The 17,695-nt window shown below is 44.3% G+C and overlaps 1 protein-coding gene across 1 annotated transcript in view; it reads left to right on the top strand.

Moving 5' to 3' along the window:
• LOC142249686 (solute carrier family 26 member 6-like) overlaps positions 1-17,695 on the top strand; it is a 47,239-nt gene that overhangs the window by 8,745 nt on the left and 20,799 nt on the right. Inside the window, exons 6-12 of the mRNA XM_075321491.1 lie at positions 2,305-2,457; positions 3,638-3,720; positions 6,089-6,236; positions 6,466-6,579; positions 7,364-7,441; positions 14,499-14,594; positions 14,972-15,078. Of these exons, the coding sequence (XP_075177606.1) occupies positions 2,305-2,457; positions 3,638-3,720; positions 6,089-6,236; positions 6,466-6,579; positions 7,364-7,441; positions 14,499-14,594; positions 14,972-15,078 (779 nt within the window). The remainder of the gene's footprint in view (positions 1-2,304; positions 2,458-3,637; positions 3,721-6,088; positions 6,237-6,465; positions 6,580-7,363; positions 7,442-14,498; positions 14,595-14,971; positions 15,079-17,695) is intronic.

Here is a 17,695-nt window from a genome sequence, read left to right as displayed (position 1 = left end):
GCTAAACTCCTGCCATTTTATTATATACTTCTTGGAATACAAGTATTATTGCAACCAACAATCTGAAACTAACATTAAATCACCCAATTTAATAGTATTAGGGACTTTTGGGAGAGGATTAACAGCCACAATACAGGGGCAGACATGTTTAAAGCCTAGCACTTCATACAGACAAAATTCTAATCTAAAATATCATGACATTTCCAACCCCAGGTTGGAAAATGTGGTGCAGATACATTGTTAAGGGAGCCTGGGGCTTACTGAAGGCCCCCATAACTGCCATGTTTATACACCTGTGAAGCCTGGGCTTAAAGAGAATCTATCAGCAAGCTTTTGCTATGCAAGGGTTAACACAAAGTTTAGAGATGCCTGTATTGTCACAGTCCGATCTTTTGTTTATTTGCTATGTTTGTTTAAGCAGCAGGACCCTTATCATTGCAGGTCTAGAAACTCAAAGTGCAGGGCAGATCGACACACCCTCTGCTGTTATTGACACTTCACTGTGAATGTACAATCTCTATAGTGAGTCTGGTGTGGGCAGGAAAGCTCTTTCAGATCTGCTACATGACTAAAGGGTGCTTTACACGCTGCGACATCGCTAGCGATTGCTAGTGATGTCGCGAGCGATAGCACCCGCCCCAGTCGTTCGTGCGACATGTGGTGATCGCAGCCATAGCGAACAATATCGCAGCGTCACACGCACATACCTGTTCTGCGATGTCGCTGTTGCTGCCGAACAATCCCTCCTTCAAGGGGGAGGTGCGTTTGGCGTCACAGTGGCGTCACAAAACGGACGTCCAATAGAAGAGGAGGGGAGGAGATGAGCGGCCGGAACATGCCGCCCACCTCCTTCCTTCCTCCTTTCCGATGGACACAGGTAGAATGATGTTCATCGTTCCTGCGGTGTCACACACAGCGATGTGTGGTGCCGCAGGAACAACGAACAACCAGCGGCATACACCACCAATGATATGATGAAAAGGAGCGACGTGTCAACGATCAACGATTTTTGCCATTTTTGCGATCGTTGATCGTCACTCCTAGCTGTCACACGCTGCGATGTCGCTAACGACGCCGGATGTGTGTCACAAACACCGCGACCCCGACGATATATCGTTAGCAATGTCGCAGCGTGTAAAGCACCCTTAACTCTAAAAATTCAGATTGTGTCAGAACAACTGCACCCAGTAATCTAAGGCTGGTTTCACATCTCCGGTATTTTGCCGGAAGCCGGATCCGGCACAAATTAAGTACAGTTACATTCATTTACAATGGAAGCGCAACACCATGCGGACACATGCTTTATACACAACCGCATGTGTCCGCATGGTGTCACGCTTCCATTGTAAATGAATGTAACTGTACTTCATTTGTGCCAGATCCGGCTTCCGGCAAAATACTGGAGATGTGAAACCAGCCTAAGTGATACATCATTGGATTCAGAATCTCCTTGCCTTCATCATGCTGCTCTCATATCAGTTAGCAAAAATTTGCTGACAGATTCCCTTTAATCAGCGATGGTAGTATTACAATACACTGCAATATTAGAATCAACTAGCTAGTCGACTATTATAATTAAAAACAACAAAAAGAATAATTCAAATCCCCGTACTTTTCACAAAACATTACTGAAATCTAAATAAATTTAAAAAAAAAAAAAATTAAAAAACCCCCACAGATTTAAGCCACGTAGAGGATTAGTAAAAAATGTTGAAAATAATTATTTCAAAATATTAAAAAAAGTTCAATTCACTATACTTTTTTTCGGAACATTAAAAAATCTAAAAAAATAAATAAACATATCTAGTATCTATCAAAACTAATGAAATATTAGAATATTTATCCCATATGCCAAAATGAAAAGAAAATGGGAAAAGAAAATCAATGTTTTTTGATCACTTTGCTTCCCAGAAAGAAAAAAAAAAAATGGAAGACTTCAGAAAGGTAATGAGAAAAATCATAGCTTGTACCGCCAAAAAAAACCCCAAGTCCTCATACAATGGTATTGATGGCAAAATAAAAAGAATACAGCATTTGAAAGGCAAGAAGGAAAAAAACTAAAGCAAAAATGGGCCCACAAATATGAAACCTGGACCCTGGGCAATCTCAGCATAAATGTATTAGCATGGGGTCTATATTTCGGCCAAAGCTGACTTGTTCCCTCCCTATAATGGAGCCTATTAAATATAGACTATTTATTTATTTATTTTACTTTACTTTATATTATAACGTCGATTATATAGCATGAAAAATCGCTTGAGAAACTAAAAGTATTTAGATAATATTTTTTTCCTTTATTTTCAGTCTTTAGTCAGTTTGTTTCGCAGAATCCACCAGACGAACATTGGCACACTTGTTGTGAGCCTCGTTGCACTGGTTTTCCTCTTTGCTGTAAAAGAAGTTAATCAAAGGCTGCATTCCAAATTATGTATGCCCATCCCTATAGAACTGGTGGTGGTAAGTAAAGGCTTCTCCATAAACCTCCCTAACTTTATCGTCAATACTAGGTACAGTACAAACCAAAAGTTTGGACACACCTCCTTATTCAAAGAGTTTTCTTTATTTTCATGACTCTAAAAATTGTAGATTCACATTGAAGGCATCAAAACTATGAATTAAAACATGTGGAATGAAATACTTAAAGTGTGAAACAACTGAAAATATGTCTTATATTCTAGGTTCTTCACAGTAGCCACCTTTTGTTTTGATTACTGCTTTGCACACTCTTGGCATTCTCTTGATGAGCTTCAAGAGGTAGTCACCGGAAATGGTTTTCCAACAGTCTTGAAGGAGTTCCCAGAGATGCTTAGCACTTGTTGGCCCTTTTGCCTTCACTCTGCGGTCCAGCTCACCCCAAACCATCTCGATTGGGTTCAGGTCTGGTGACTGTGGAGACCAGGTCATCTGGCGTAGCACCCCATCACTCTCCTTCTTAGTCAAATAGCCCTTACATTGTCATTGTCCTGATGAAAAATAAATGATTGTCCAACTAAATGCAAACTGGATGGAATAGCACGCCGCGGGCAAGATGCTGTGGTAGCCATGCTGGTTCTGTATGCCTTCAATTTTGAATAAATCCCCAACAGTGTCACCAGCAAAGCACCCCCCCACACCATCACACCTCCTCCTCCATGCTTCACGGTGGGAACCAGCCATGTAGAGTCCATCCGTTCACCTTTTCTACAAAGACACGGTGGTTGGATCCAAAGATCTCAAATTTGGACTCATCAGACCAAAGCACAGATTTCCACTGGTCTAATGTCCATTCCTTGTGTTCTTTAGCCCAAACAAGTCTCTTCTGCTTGTTGCCTGTCCTTAGCAGTGGTTTCCTAGCAGCTATTTTACCATGAAGGCTGCTGCACAAAGTCTCCTCTTAATAGTTGTTCTAGAGATGAGATGTGTCCAAACTTTTGGTCTGTACTGTACATTTCTAATCTGCTAAATCTCAGACTGCTAAATGAACAATAGTCACATTAACATGCTCCTGCATCTACTACTTGTCATTGAGAAAAATAGGTCTATTGTGTGAGCTTAATCCTTCTCAGATTATATCAGAATCCTTCATGTATATTAGTGTTACATGTTATTAGTACACAACCAACATGTCTAATCTCTGATTACATCTTTTGTTCACCAGCTCATTATTTCTACTGCAGTATCCTACGGAATGAATCTGCATGAAAATTATGGTGTAGGCATTGTGGGGAATATTCCTACTGGGTTTGTATCATTGTATTAAAATTCATTTATGAGATCTCTTCCTACATTCCTATCTCACAATGTATTTATAATAGCAGTATTCTAGCAGTTATATTCTTGTGCATAGTGGGTAGTATTATGGTAGGTATATTCTTGTACATAGGGGCAGTATTATAGTAGTTATATTCTTGTACATAGGAGCAGTATTATAGTAGTTATATTCTTATACATAGGGGTAGTATTATAGCAGTTATATTCTTGTATATAGGAGCAGTATTATAGTAGTTATAATCTTGTGCATAGGGGTAGTATTATAGTAGTTATATTCGTGTACATACGGGCAGTATTATAGTACTTATAGTTTTGTACATAGGGGGCAGTATTATAGTAGTTATATTCTTATATATAAGAGCCGTATTATAGTAGTGATATTCTTGTACATAGGGGCAGTATTATAGTAGTTATATTCGTGTACATAAGGGCAGTATTATAGTAGTTATATTCTTGTACATAGGAGGTAGTATTATAGTAGTTATATTCTTGTACATAGCAGGCAGTATTATAGTAGTTATATTCTTGTACATGGGGCAGTATTATAGTAATTATATTCTTGTACATAGGGGCAGTATTATAGTAGTTATATTCTTGTACATAGGGGCAGTATTATAATAGTTATATTCTTGTACATAGGAGGTAGATTTATAGTAGTTATATTCTTGTACATAGCAGGCAGTATTATAGTAGTTAAATTCTTGTACATAAGGGCAGTATTATAGTAGTTATATTCTTGTACATGGGGCAGTATTATAGTACTTATATTCTTGTACATGGGGCAGTATTATAGTAATTATATTCTTGTACATAGGTGCAGTATTAACAACACATAACTCACATCGAGAGCCATTAAATTGTAAGCACCAGGCCTACCAATTAGGCAGGGAAGATGCCAGCACTACTCATTATAGGAATAAACAGCAGGAGAACAAGAGTAAAGTGCAAAAATATACAAAATGTTTATTAAATACACAACAAGACAAAAGTTTGAATTAAAATGGTACACTACCAATGATTCCTAGGGATACCGACATATAGGACTAGACCAGTTTAAATAGCCCATCCAGTAAATCAAAAGATGAACTAGTAAATATCTGTGTAGATGGCGGCTATTAACCTAGGAAGGTCGAAAAAGTTGGTAAAAATGTTCAAAAAATGAGGGGGCTACTTTGTAAGAAGTAAGGTATGGTCATATCAAACCGTGGTTACCCACCATGTAGGGGTGGGGACTCAAGGTAATCCCGCTGGCTGTACTATTGCTAAATACTGGTGCACAGCAGAATAAGAAATAACATGGAATAACCATATAGCACAAGTGTGCACAATGAAAAAATTTCTCTTACCTAAAGTGCTGAAGTATGTTGTTACTTTGGTTTTCCACCTTGATAAAGCTATCCTCGCGAAACGCGCGTCGGATGGAGACCCTAGGTTATTCTTAGGGATACTTTCCTAATCTCACAGGGACTACTTTCCACCGTGGCTGGTTTCCCCGTATTGATTTACTTTGCACTTCAGCACTTTAGGTAAGAGAAATTTTTTCATTGTGCACACTTGTGCTATATGGTTATTCCATGTTATTTCTTATTCTGCTGTGCACCAGTATTTAGCAATAGTACAGCCAGCGGGATTACCTTGAGTCCCCACCCCTACATGGTGGGTAACCACGGTTTGATATGACCATACCTTACTTCTTACAAAGTAGCCCCCTCATTTTTTGAACATTTTTACCAACTTTTTGGACCTTCCTAGGTTAATAGCCGCCATCTACACAGATATTTACTAGTTAATCTTTTGATTTACTGGATGGGCTATTTAAACTGGTCTAGTCCTATATGTCGGTATCCCTAGGAATCATTGGTAGTGTACCATTTTAATTCAAACTTTTGTCTTGTTGTGTATTTAATAAAAATTTTGTATATTTTTGCACTTTACTCTTGTTCTCCTGCTGTTTATAGGTGCAGTATTATAGTAGTTATATTCTTGTACATAGGGGGCAGTATTATAGTAGTTATATTCTTGTACATAAGGGCAGTATTATAGTAGTTATATTCTTGTACATAGCAGGCAGTATTATAGTAGTTATATTCTTGTACATAGCAGGCAGTATTATAGTAGTTATATTCTTGTACATGGGGCAGTATTATAGTAGTTATATTCTTGTACATGGGGCAGTATTATAGTAGTTATATTCTTGTATATAGGGGCAGTATTATAACCGTTATATTCTTGTACATAGGAGCAGTATTATAGTAATTACGTTATTGTACATAGACTGCAGCTTTATAGTATTTTTATTAGTTGTTTAGTAGGTGTTATTACATTTTATCTGTTACAGGCTTGTAGCACCAACCGTCCCTGATGCTACATTTTTTGCAAGTATTGCTGGGAATGCATTTGCCATTGCTGTGGTTGCGTATGCTATGTCTATATCTCTGGCTAAAATGTTTGCAGCGAAGCATGGTTATAAGGTAGACAGTAACCAGGCAAGTATTTTTGTTATATTTGTATGTTTAGCTTTATGCTATAAATTAGATAAACTGTTCAGATTTCATTCTTCACAAACAAAACCGCTTTTGTAAATGAGTTATGAATGAGGTGTAGCTGCCTTCTTAGCTATATACAAGAGTGAGTTAAATACAATACAATATATAATAGCGTCTATGATACTGTATGATTGTAACACAAGTTGTATATGTTATTTCCACCTCTAAGGAGCTGATTGCACTTGGATTAAGTAATCTCACTGGCAGTTTCTTCCATTGTTTTGCTGTGACTTCATCCATGTCCAGAAGCCTTGTGCAGGAGAATACTGGAGGGAATACACAGGTAATGATAGGAATGCAGGACGGAGACTAAAGGGGGCTTTACACGCTACGATATCGTTAATGTTTTATCGTCGGGGTCACGTTGTTAGTGACGCACATCCGGCGTCATTAACGATATCGCAACGTGTGACATTTACCAGCGACCTTAAGCGACTTCAAAAATGGTGAAAATTGTTCACCGTGGAGAGGTCATCCCAAAACCAAAAATCGGTAATGATTGATTATCGATGTTGTTCGTCGCTCCTACGGCAGCACACATCGCTGTGTGTGACACCGCAGGAGCAAGGAACGTCTCCTTACCTGCCGCCGGCCGCAATGCGGAAGGAAGAGGTGGGCAGGATGCTACGTCCCGCTCATCTCCGCCCCTCCGCTTTGATTGGCCGGCCGCTTAGTGACATCGCGGTGACGTCGCTGTGATGCCGAACGTCCCTCCCCCTTGAGGGAGGGATTGTTCGGCAGTCACAGCGACGACGACGACTAGGTAAGTGCGTGTGACACACGAAATCGCATGCACGACAGGGGTGAGTGCTTTTGCGTATGATATCGCTAGCAATTGCTAGCAATATCGTAGCGTGAAAAGCCCGCTTAAGTGCCATGGGGACAGCCGATGGAGCCACTAGAGTAGGGGTTCCCAATCTTTGAGTCGGGAACTATATGTGGCTCGTAATCCCGTGATGTGTGGCTCGCAGTTATTTTCCAGTTTAGTGCATTAGCACCAGGTCTAGGAAACAGGTGATCAGTAAATTGCAGTTTTCTCCTTCTAAACGATGTGCCTTCATTTCCAGATTGCTGGATCCGTGTCTTCGATTATTATTTTGGTGATCATTCTCAAGGCGGGTGAACTATTTACATGTCTTCCTCAGGTAAGAATTTTCAACTTGAATAGCATCTTGTATATCATGGTGCAAGAGAGCCTTGTAGTCAGCTAATGCCCCATATGTTAATCTGGAAGGATTGTTGCAAGATTTGGGGAGCTCTGAGAATTTTTGCAACCTCATGTAAAAGAGCATTTGTGAGGTTGTACACTGATGTCGGGGGGAGGCCGGGATCACAGTCTCCATTCTAGTTCATCCCCGTGTTGTTAGATGGGGCTGAAGTCCAGGTTCTTTGTGAACAGTCATGTTCTTCCACCACACTCCACCCCTCCATGTCTGTATGAACCTTGTGCACTGAGCACAGTCATGGAGAAAAGAAAAAAAAACTGTTCTTACAAAGCTAAAAGCTACACTGAAACTAAGGGGCTGAGGCCGACCCCTAAAAAACAAGCTCATAGCATTATGCCTCCACCAAACTAACTGTACAATCGGGCACAATGCAGCCAGTGGGTAACATTCTCCTGCATTCACCACAACCAGACTCCTCCATCAGATGCCAGATAGAGAAGTGGGATCTGTCATTGCACAGAACACATTTCCTCCATACTTCTTTACACCACTCCATCCAATGCTTGGTATTGTGTATGAAGATGTAATTTACCCTCTCACTGTATATGCTGTGATACTATGTCATGATATGTATATTTTCCTGGTTGTATTAGTTGTAATTCATGTATTTCCTTGGGGGAGGTGTATCTTGCTGTACAGATTCCTATTTCAAGCTGGGTTCATTGTCTTATTTGAACTACTTCTGTGTACATTTCTATTGTTGTAGGTAATCACCCCCTAAAATGCAAGGTTGTATCCTCTTGAGGCACTTCCATCCCTGGGAGTAGGGGGAGGTGGGCCTAGAGTCCAACTAGTGTAAACTCTGCTTACCTTGGAGATTCAGTCAGTCTGTGTGAAACTTGAAGAAAGAAGATTGATCCTCTGGGAGGGAATAGCAGAGGCTGCATCCTATAGCCGGTGTAGGGACAGTTACAGACTGGAGATCAGTGGCCCGTGGGATTGTGTGGAACTCTTTGGACTACTGTAAGGACGATTACTTTGTTATCCGGTCCGAGGATTGTCGGGAAGGGCCCCCGAATCTGTTTTACGTGGACTTATCGTGTGCTGTTCCAGTGTTCTTGTGAATAAACCTGTTGGATCGTCCCTCGGCCTCGTCCATCCTTTGCTCTGTTGAACACCCCCATCACAAACTGGTTGGCAGCGCTGGGATCAGAGCAGAAGGAATGGAGGACAATGGCTCAACATCAGGAACCAGCACTGCAGAGTACAAGACCTGGACTTTGGGGAGCCTGCAATCAAAGGCCCGTGAAGTAGGAGTTCGTTTCAAAGGACTCTCCAAGGAGCAGCTGATTGAGGCGCTAGAAGGAGTCTGTTCGCAAAATGACGTGGAGGAAGGATCCTCACAGCAAACGGAAGAAAGACGGCAGCCGGAGGTGAATACCCAAAAAAGTCAATGGGTTGTGTGGTACAAGGAGGAGATGGCACTGCTTGGAGATGAGGCCCCCATAGAAGATAAGAGGGAGGCCATGCGTGGAGCTAAAGAGAAGGAGCGCAGGATGGAGGAGATGGCACTGCTGGATAAGGAGCTCGCTGTGGAAGCCGCGAGAGGTTCCAGACAGACTGTAACCCCAGCACCCATCATGAGGGAACTTCCCAGGGTGTCCCGCAAAGACTTTAAGCCGTTTAATGAGGCTGCAGGCGACATTGAGGGCTTCTTCCAGGACTTTGAGCATCAGTGTCGATTAATGGAAGTCCCGGACAGGGAGCGTGTCCGGCATCTGGTTGGGCTCCTAGAGGGGGGAGCTGCTGAAGCCTATAGAGCCATGGACCCTCGGTGGAACTGTGAGTATGCGGATATTAAACAGACTATTCTAGAACATTATGCTGTGACCCCAGACACTTACAGGACTCAGTTCCGTGCTTTAGCCTGTGATGGGGAAGTGTCTTTTAAGATATATGCTCATAGACTCAAACAAATATGTAATCGCTGGGTGGAGGCAGAGGAGGCCTTATCTTGGGAGACCTTCCTGCAGGTCATCCTAAAAGAACAATTCTTTGCCCAGTGCCCCGCTGAGATCCGGGAATGGGTGCGTGAGAGAAAACCAGCGACAGTGGAGGAAGCTGCTGCTCTCGCTGATGAGGCTCTCACCATCAAGCCTCAGTGGAGGGTTCTGTTGGAGGATGGAGAGACGCCTAACAGCTCCACAACACCGGATGCCCCCAGTTATTCTGTCCCCATTGTTCCCCGTTCCTCTAAGCCACCACATGTTGATACCCGTGTTAATGTGCCTCCAGTTGCTTCTACTGCACTTTCTGGAATACGCCGGGGAGAGGAAGTAACAGGGCGCAGGTGTTATGTTTGTAGGCATCCCGGGCATTTGCAGGCCTCATGCCCAGCCAGGCCATGGAGGAATCATCCTCAAACCCCTACAGCACCTTCAGGTGGGAGCCGGCCTCCAAGTTCCCCTACCCCTTACCCAAGAGGACGCCTTGGATGGAGGGAGACCCAGCTCAGATGCTATCAATGTGGACAGCCAGGGCATCGGCAAGTCTCCTGCCCAGCTGTTCAAATGAGGACTGATCCTGCACCCAATCGGATTGTTAATTATTTACAGCCCAGTGCCATGGAGGAAGATGTGGCACCGTTATGTGAGGACTGGCCTAGTGACTCAGCCCCCCATGTTGCACCACCAGGAGTTTACGGGGTGCGACTCGCAGTTATGACGACTTCTGCTCATCGAGGTAAGCACTTGCAGGAGGTTGTGCTGGATGGACAGAGACTTGTTGGATTTTGTGACTCGGGTGCTTTCCTCACACTGGCTGATCCCCGAGTGGTTCGGCCTGAGGCAATCCATAGAGGACCTGGGATTGTTATTGAACTGGCTGGTGGACAATGGAGGACTATTCCCACAGCCACTGTGGATCTGAACTTTGGTTTTGGGGTCAGGCGATGTGTAGTTGGGGTGATGGGTGGTCTGCCTGCAGCTGTTCTCCTGGGCAATGATGTGGGAGAGCTACGATGCCAATTCGTGGCTGCATGAAGCCACATGTAAGTAACGCTCTGCCTGTGTGTACTTAACCAGTGACCTGTAGAGGTCCCTAGTACGTACACAAGTTGGGAGGGGGAGGGATTGTGAAGATGTAATTTACCCTCTCACTGTATATGCTGTGATACTATGTCATGATATGTATATTTTCCTGGTTGTATTAGTTGTAATTCATGTATTTCCTTGGGGGAGGTGTATCTTGCTGTACAGATTCCTATTTCAAGCTGGGTTCATTGTCTTATTTGAACTACTTCTGTGTACATTTCTATTGTTGTAGGTAATCACCCCCTAAAATGCAAGGTTGTATCCTCTTGAGGCACTTCCATCCCTGGGAGTAGGGGGAGGTGGGCCTAGAGTCCAACTAGTGTAAACTCTGCTTACCTTGGAGATTCAGTCAGTCTGTGTGAAACTTGAAGAAAGAAGATTGATCCTCTGGGAGGGAATAGCAGAGGCTGCATCCTATAGCCGGTGTAGGGACAGTTACAGACTGGAGATCAGTGGCCCGTGGGATTGTGTGGAACTCTTTGGACTACTGTAAGGACGATTACTTTGTTATCCGGTCCGAGGATTGTCGGGAAGGGCCCCCGAATCTGTTTTACGTGGACTTATCGTGTGCTGTTCCAGTGTTCTTGTGAATAAACCTGTTGGATCGTCCCTCGGCCTCGTCCATCCTTTGCTCTGTTGAACACCCCCGTCACATTGTGCTTGGTGATGTATGTACAGCTCAGCATTGTGCTTGGTGATGTACGGCTCGGCATTGTGCTTGGTGATGTACGGCTCAGCATTGTGCTTGGTGATGTAGGGCTCGGCATTGTGCTTGGCGATGTACGGCTCAGCATTGTGCTTGGTGATGTATGGCTCAGCATTGTGCTTGGTGATGTAGGGCTCGGCATTGTGCTTGGTGCTTGGTGATGTACGGCTCATCAGCATTGTGCTTGGTGATGTGCGGCTCGGCATTGTGCTTGGTGATGTGCGGCTCGGCATTGTGCTTGGTGATGTACGGCTCGGCATTGTGCTTGGTGATGTACGGCTCGGCATTGTGCTTGGTGATGTGCAGCTCAGCATTGTGCTTGGTGATGTGCGGCTCAGCATTGTGCTTGGTGATGTGCGGCTCGGCATTGTGCTTGGTGATGTACGGCTCAGCATTGTGCTTGGTAATGTAGGGCTCAGCATTGTGCTTGGTAATGTAGGGCTCAGCATTGTGCTTGGTGATTTACAGCTCGGAATTGTGCTTGGTGATGTAGGGCTCGGCATTGTGCTTGGTGATGTAGGGCTAAGCATTGTGCTTGGTGATGTACGGTTCAGCATTGTGCTTGGTGATGTACGGTTCGGCATTGTGCTTGGTGATGTATTGATGTATGGCTCAGCATTGTGCTTGGTGATGTAGGGCTCAGCATTGTGCTTGGTGATGTAGGGCTGAGCATTGTGCTTGGTGATGTACGGTTCAGCATTGTGCTTGGTGATGTACGGTTCGGCATTGTGATTGGTGATGTATTGATGTATGGCTCAGCATTGTGCTTGGTGATGTGCGGCTAGACATTGTGCTTGGTGATGTACGGTTTGGCATTGTGCTTGTTGATGTATGTCTCAGCATTGTGCTTGGTGATGTACGGCTCAGCATTGTGCTTGGTGATGTATGGTTTGGCATTGTGCTTGTTGATGTACGTCTCAGCATTGTGCTTGATGATGTACGGTTTGGCATTGTGCTTGGTGATGTACGGTTTGGCATTGTGCTTGTTGATGTATGGCTCAGCATTGTGCTTGGTGATGTACGGTTTGGCATTGTGCTTGGTGATGTATGGCTCGGCATTGTGCTTGGTGATGTACGGCTCGGCATTGTGCTTGGTGATGTACGGTTTGGCATTGTGCTTGGTGATGTACGGTTTGGCATTGTGCTTGGTGATGTACGGCTCGGCATTGTGCTTGGTGATGTACGGCTCGGCATTGTGCTTGGTGATGTACGGCTCGGCATTGTGCTTGGTGATGTACGGCTCGGCATTGTGCTTGGTGATGTACGGCTCAGCATTGTGCTGGGTGATGTATGGTTTGGCATTGTGCTTGGTGATGTATGGCTCAGCATTGTGCTTGGTGATGTACGGTTTGGCATTGTGCTTGGTGATGTACGGCTCAGCATTGTGCTTGGTGATGTACGGCTCAGCATTGTGCTTGGTGATGTATGGCTCAGCATTGTGCTTGGTGATGTACGGTTTGGCATTGTGCTTGGTGATGTACGGCTCAGCATTGTGCTTGGTGATGTACGGCTCAGCATTGTGCTTGGTGATGTATAGCTCGGCATTGTGCTGGGTGATGTACGGTTTGGCATTGTGCTTGGTGATGTACGGCTCGGCAGTGTGCTTGGTGATGTACGGCTCAGCATTGTGCTTGGTGATGTATAGCTCGGCATTGTGCTGGGTGATGTATGGTTTGGCATTGTGCTTGGTGATGTATGGCTCAGCATTGTGCTTGGTGATGTATGGTTTGGCATTGTGCTTGGTGATGTACGGCTCAGCATTGTGCTTGGTGATGTATGGCTCGGCATTGTGCTTGGTGATGTACGGCTCAGCATTGTGCTTGGTGATGTACGGCTCAGCATTGTGCTTGGTGATGTACGGCTCGGCATTGTGCTTGGTGATGTAGGGCTCGGCATTGGGCTTGGTGATGTACGGCTCGGCATTGTGCTTGGTGATGTAGGGCTCGGCATTGTGCTTGGTGATGTAGGGCTCGGCATTGTGCTTGGTGATGTAGGGTTCGGCAGTGTGCTTGGTGATGTACGACTCAGCATTGTGCTTGGTGATGTACGACTCAGCATTGTGCTTGGTGATGTATAGCTCGGCATTGTGCTGGGTGATGTATGGTTTGGCATTGTGCTTGGTGATGTATGGCTCAGCATTGTGCTTGGTGATGTATAGCTCGGCATTGTGCTGGGTGATGTATGGTTTGGCATTGTGCTTGGTGATGTACGGCTCAGCATTGTGCTTGGTGATGTATGGCTCGGCATTGTGCTTGGTGATGTATAGCTCGGCATTGTGCTGGGTGATGTATGGTTTGGCATTGTGCTTGGTGATGTATGGCTCAGCATTGTGCTTGGTGATGTATAGCTCGGCATTGTGCTGGGTGATGTATGGTTTGGCATTGTGCTTGGTGATGTACGGCTCAGCATTGTGCTTGGTGATGTATGGCTCGGCATTGTGCTTGGTGATGTACGGCTCAGCATTGTGCTTGGTGATGTACGGCTCAGCATTGTGCTTGGTGATGTACGGCTCGGCATTGTGCTTGGTGATGTAGGGCTCGGCATTGGGCTTGGTGATGTACGGCTCGGCATTGGGCTTGGTGATGTACGGCTCGGCATTGGGCTTGGTGATGTACGGTTCGGCATTGTACTCGGTGATGTATGGCTGCTGCTGCTCAGCCATGAAGCCCCCAGTGGGCGCAGTGTTTGTGCTGATGTTACCAAAGGAGGTCTGGACTCTGGAGTAATCGGGTCACCAGAGAGTTGTAATTTTTTTTCCTTCTGCTCCTCAGCATTTGGCCCCCGCTCTGTAACATAACATAGTCTCCACTTCATGGCTGAGTTACTGCGGTTGCTTCCACTTCTCAATAATATCACTCATAGGTGATGGTGGAATATTTAGGAGGAAAAAGTGTCATGAACAGACTTGCTACACTGGAGGCCCTTATTACAGACTGCGCTGGTATCAATGAGCTCTGCACCACTAGCCAATCTGTCACATGTTAGTAAAGGCAGATGGTGGGGCCGGATGTTATACACCGGGAGCGAGGGGCCAGAAGTTGTACAATAGGAAACAAGGGGCCAGATGTATATCAGGGACAATGGGACTGAATGAGAAAGCAGAATTCAATGATTAAGACTTGTGTGCTATAGTTTTCTCCATACAGTGCATGTACCATAGTGTCCATATCTATCTATTGCCCTCAATAACATGATATAATAGATCAGTCCGCTACATTATTGTTTCTTAACTTCATAGGCCATACTGTCCACCATAGTCATTGCCAACCTGAAGGGCATGTACAAGCAGTTTATGGATATACCCCTCCTATGGCGGACCAATAGGTACGATCTGGTAAGTAAAGAGATCACACTCTATGACGTAAGCTTTGCACAGTTGTTTGCATCACTACATGCAACTACTGCATTGATACATTTCATCATGCTATGTCATTGCAATCCTGGCGTGTCAGTCTTCACTGTGTTTCCAAAGTTCTATTCAATGTCATACCGTACATTCATAGCGAAAGAGTTAATTGCTTTCACACTAGCTGGAAAAGTAATTAACAAGCTGGCAGAGTGCGGCATCTGCCAATAAATATTTGTACTGAGCGCTGCCAAGAATGTAGCATTTCACCTGTTATTGCGATCAATGAAATTCCCGAAAACCTCACTGATGTGTTCACTACGATATGGTGCTGAAATGTAAATCAATGACCCCTCTTGTTTCAGCTTATATGGCTTGTGACCTTCCTGGCCACCATCTGCCTGAACCTGGACATCGGGCTGGCCGTCTCTGTCGTATTTGGATTATTCACGGTCACTTTCCGGACTCAGTTGTGAGTTTTATAATGCAACATGAACCATAAGGCCATGTCGCCACACAGCTCCAAATTCCAAGTGCGCTGCAATAGTGAACAAAAAAACCCCCAAAAAACACAATTGCACCATTGGTTTTGTAATTTAATTTATATTTCATTCATTATGCAGTATCAGGATATTTTTGGTTAGTTTAATTACAGTAATACCAAACTATATATATACTAGATGTAGTACCTGGGCGTTGCCCGGGATAGTAACTGTCTCTCTCCCAGTCTGTCTGTGTGTCGCTGTCTGCCTGTGTCTTTCTTTGTCTGTCTGTGTCTATGTCTGTCTGTTTCTATATCTCTGTCTGTATTTGTATCAGTCTGTCTGTCTCTGTGTCTGTCTCTCTCTATCTCTGTCTCTGTGTGTGTCTGTCTCTTTTCCCGTCTGTCTCTTTTCCCGTCTGTCTCTTTTCCCGTCTGTCTCTTTTCCCGTCTGTCTCTTTCCACGTCTGTCTCTTTCCACGTCTGTCTCTTTCCACGTCTGTCTCTTTCCACGTGTGTCTCTTTCCACGTCTGTCTCTTTCCACGTCTGTCTCTTTCCACGTCTGTCTCTTTCCACGTGTCTCCACGTCTGTCTCTTTCCACGTCTGTCTCTCTCTGTCTGTTTGTCTCTATCCGTCTCACCACCGACATCTTATTACCTCACACCTATTCTTATACTAACAGTTTATTTTTTTCCTATAGCAACCACTGACAGTTGCTATTAATAGCTTGTAGCTCCCACCTCTATTCAGTTTAATGGAGGCAGGATTTTGGAGTTTAACTGTAAAGCGCGGGGTTAAATTTTCCCGTCAAAACATAGTCTATGATGTTCCCTGAGTCACATGAGGCGTCTGTGCAAAATTTCGTGATTGTAAATGCGACGGTGCAAATTCCTTTAGCGGATACACACACACACACACACACACACACATACACTGAGCTTTATGTATATATTCTATATATATTATATATACACAGGGTGGTCAAAAAGTAGGTGGACAGTATGTATACAAACATGGTGCAAAGTGAAACAGACTCAGTTGCCCTTAGCAACCAGATTCCACTTTTAATTCTTCACAGACTCTTTGGAAAATGAAAGGTAGAATCTGATTGGTTGCTAAAGGCAACTGAGTCAGTTTCACTTTACACCATGTTTGATAGCCCTATTACACATACTGTCCAGCTACTTTTGGACCACCCTGTGTATGTGTGTATATATATATATATATATATATATATATATATATACAGTGCCTACAAGTAGTATTCAACCCCCTGCAGATTTAGCAGGTTTACACATTCGGAATTAACTTGGCATTGTGACATTTGGACTGTAGATCAGCCTGGAAGTGTGAAATGCAGCAAAAAAGAATGTTATTTCTTTTTTTATTTTTTTTTTTAAATTGTGAAAAGTTTATTCAGAGGGTCATTTATTATTCAACCCCTCAAACCACAAGAATTCTGTTTGGTTCCCCTAAAGTATTAAGACGTATTTCAGGCACAAAGATCAATGAGCTTCACATGTTTGGATTAATCATCTCTTTTTCCAGCCTTTTCTGACTAATTAAGACCCTCCCCAAACTTGTGAACAGCACTCATACATGGTCAACATGGGAAAGACAAAGGAGCATTCCAAGGCCATCAGAGACAAGATCGTGGAGGGTCACAAGGCTGGCAAGGGGTACAAAACCCTTTCTAAGGAGTTGGACCTACCTGTCTCCACTGTTGGGAGCATCATCCGGAAGTGGAAGGCTTATGGAACTACTGTTAGCCTTCCACGGCCTGGACAGCCATTGAAAGTTTCCACCCGTCCCGAGGCCAGGCTTGTCCGAAGAGTCAAGGCTAACCCAAGGACAACAAGGAAGGAGCTCCGGGAAGATCTCATGGCAGTGGGGACATTGGTTTCAGTCAATACCATAAGTAACGTACTCCACCGCAAAGGTCTCCGTTCCAGACGAGCCCATAAGGTACCTTTACTTTCAAAGCGTCATGTCAAGGCTCGTCTACAGTTTGCTCATGATCACTTGGAGGACTCTGAGACAGACTGGTTCAAGGTTCTCTGGTCTGATGAGACCAAGATCGAGATCTTTGGTGCCAACCACACACGTGACGTTTGGAGACTGGACGGCACTGCATACGACCCCAAGAATACCATCCCTACAGTCAAGCATGGTGGTGGCAGCATCATGCTGTGGGGCTGTTTCTCAGCCAAGGGACCTGGCCATCTGGTCCGCATCCATGGGAAGATGGATAGCACGGCCTACCTGGAGATTTTGGCCAAGAACCTCCGCTCCTCCATCAAGGATCTTAAGATGGGTCGTCATTTCATCTTCCAACAAGACAACGACCCAAAGCACACAGCCAAGAAAACCAAGGCCTGGTTCAAGAGGGAAAAAATCAAGGTGTTGCAGTAGCCTAGTCAGTCTCCTGACCTTAACCCAATTGAAAACTTGTGGAAGGAGCTCAAGATTAAAGTCCACATGAGACACCCAAAGAACCTAGATAACTTGGAGAAGATCTGCATGGAGGAGTGGGCCAAGATAACTGCAGAGACCTGTGCCGGCCTGATCAGGTCTTATAAAAGACGATTATTAGCTGTAATTGCAAA

Source organism: Anomaloglossus baeobatrachus, chromosome 8, assembly GCF_048569485.1.
Source record: "Anomaloglossus baeobatrachus isolate aAnoBae1 chromosome 8, aAnoBae1.hap1, whole genome shotgun sequence".
In the NCBI taxonomy this organism is placed as follows: domain Eukaryota; kingdom Metazoa; phylum Chordata; class Amphibia; order Anura; family Aromobatidae; genus Anomaloglossus; species Anomaloglossus baeobatrachus.
Note: the sequence above shows the minus strand (reverse complement) of the source record. Positions and strands in the feature narration are given on the sequence as shown.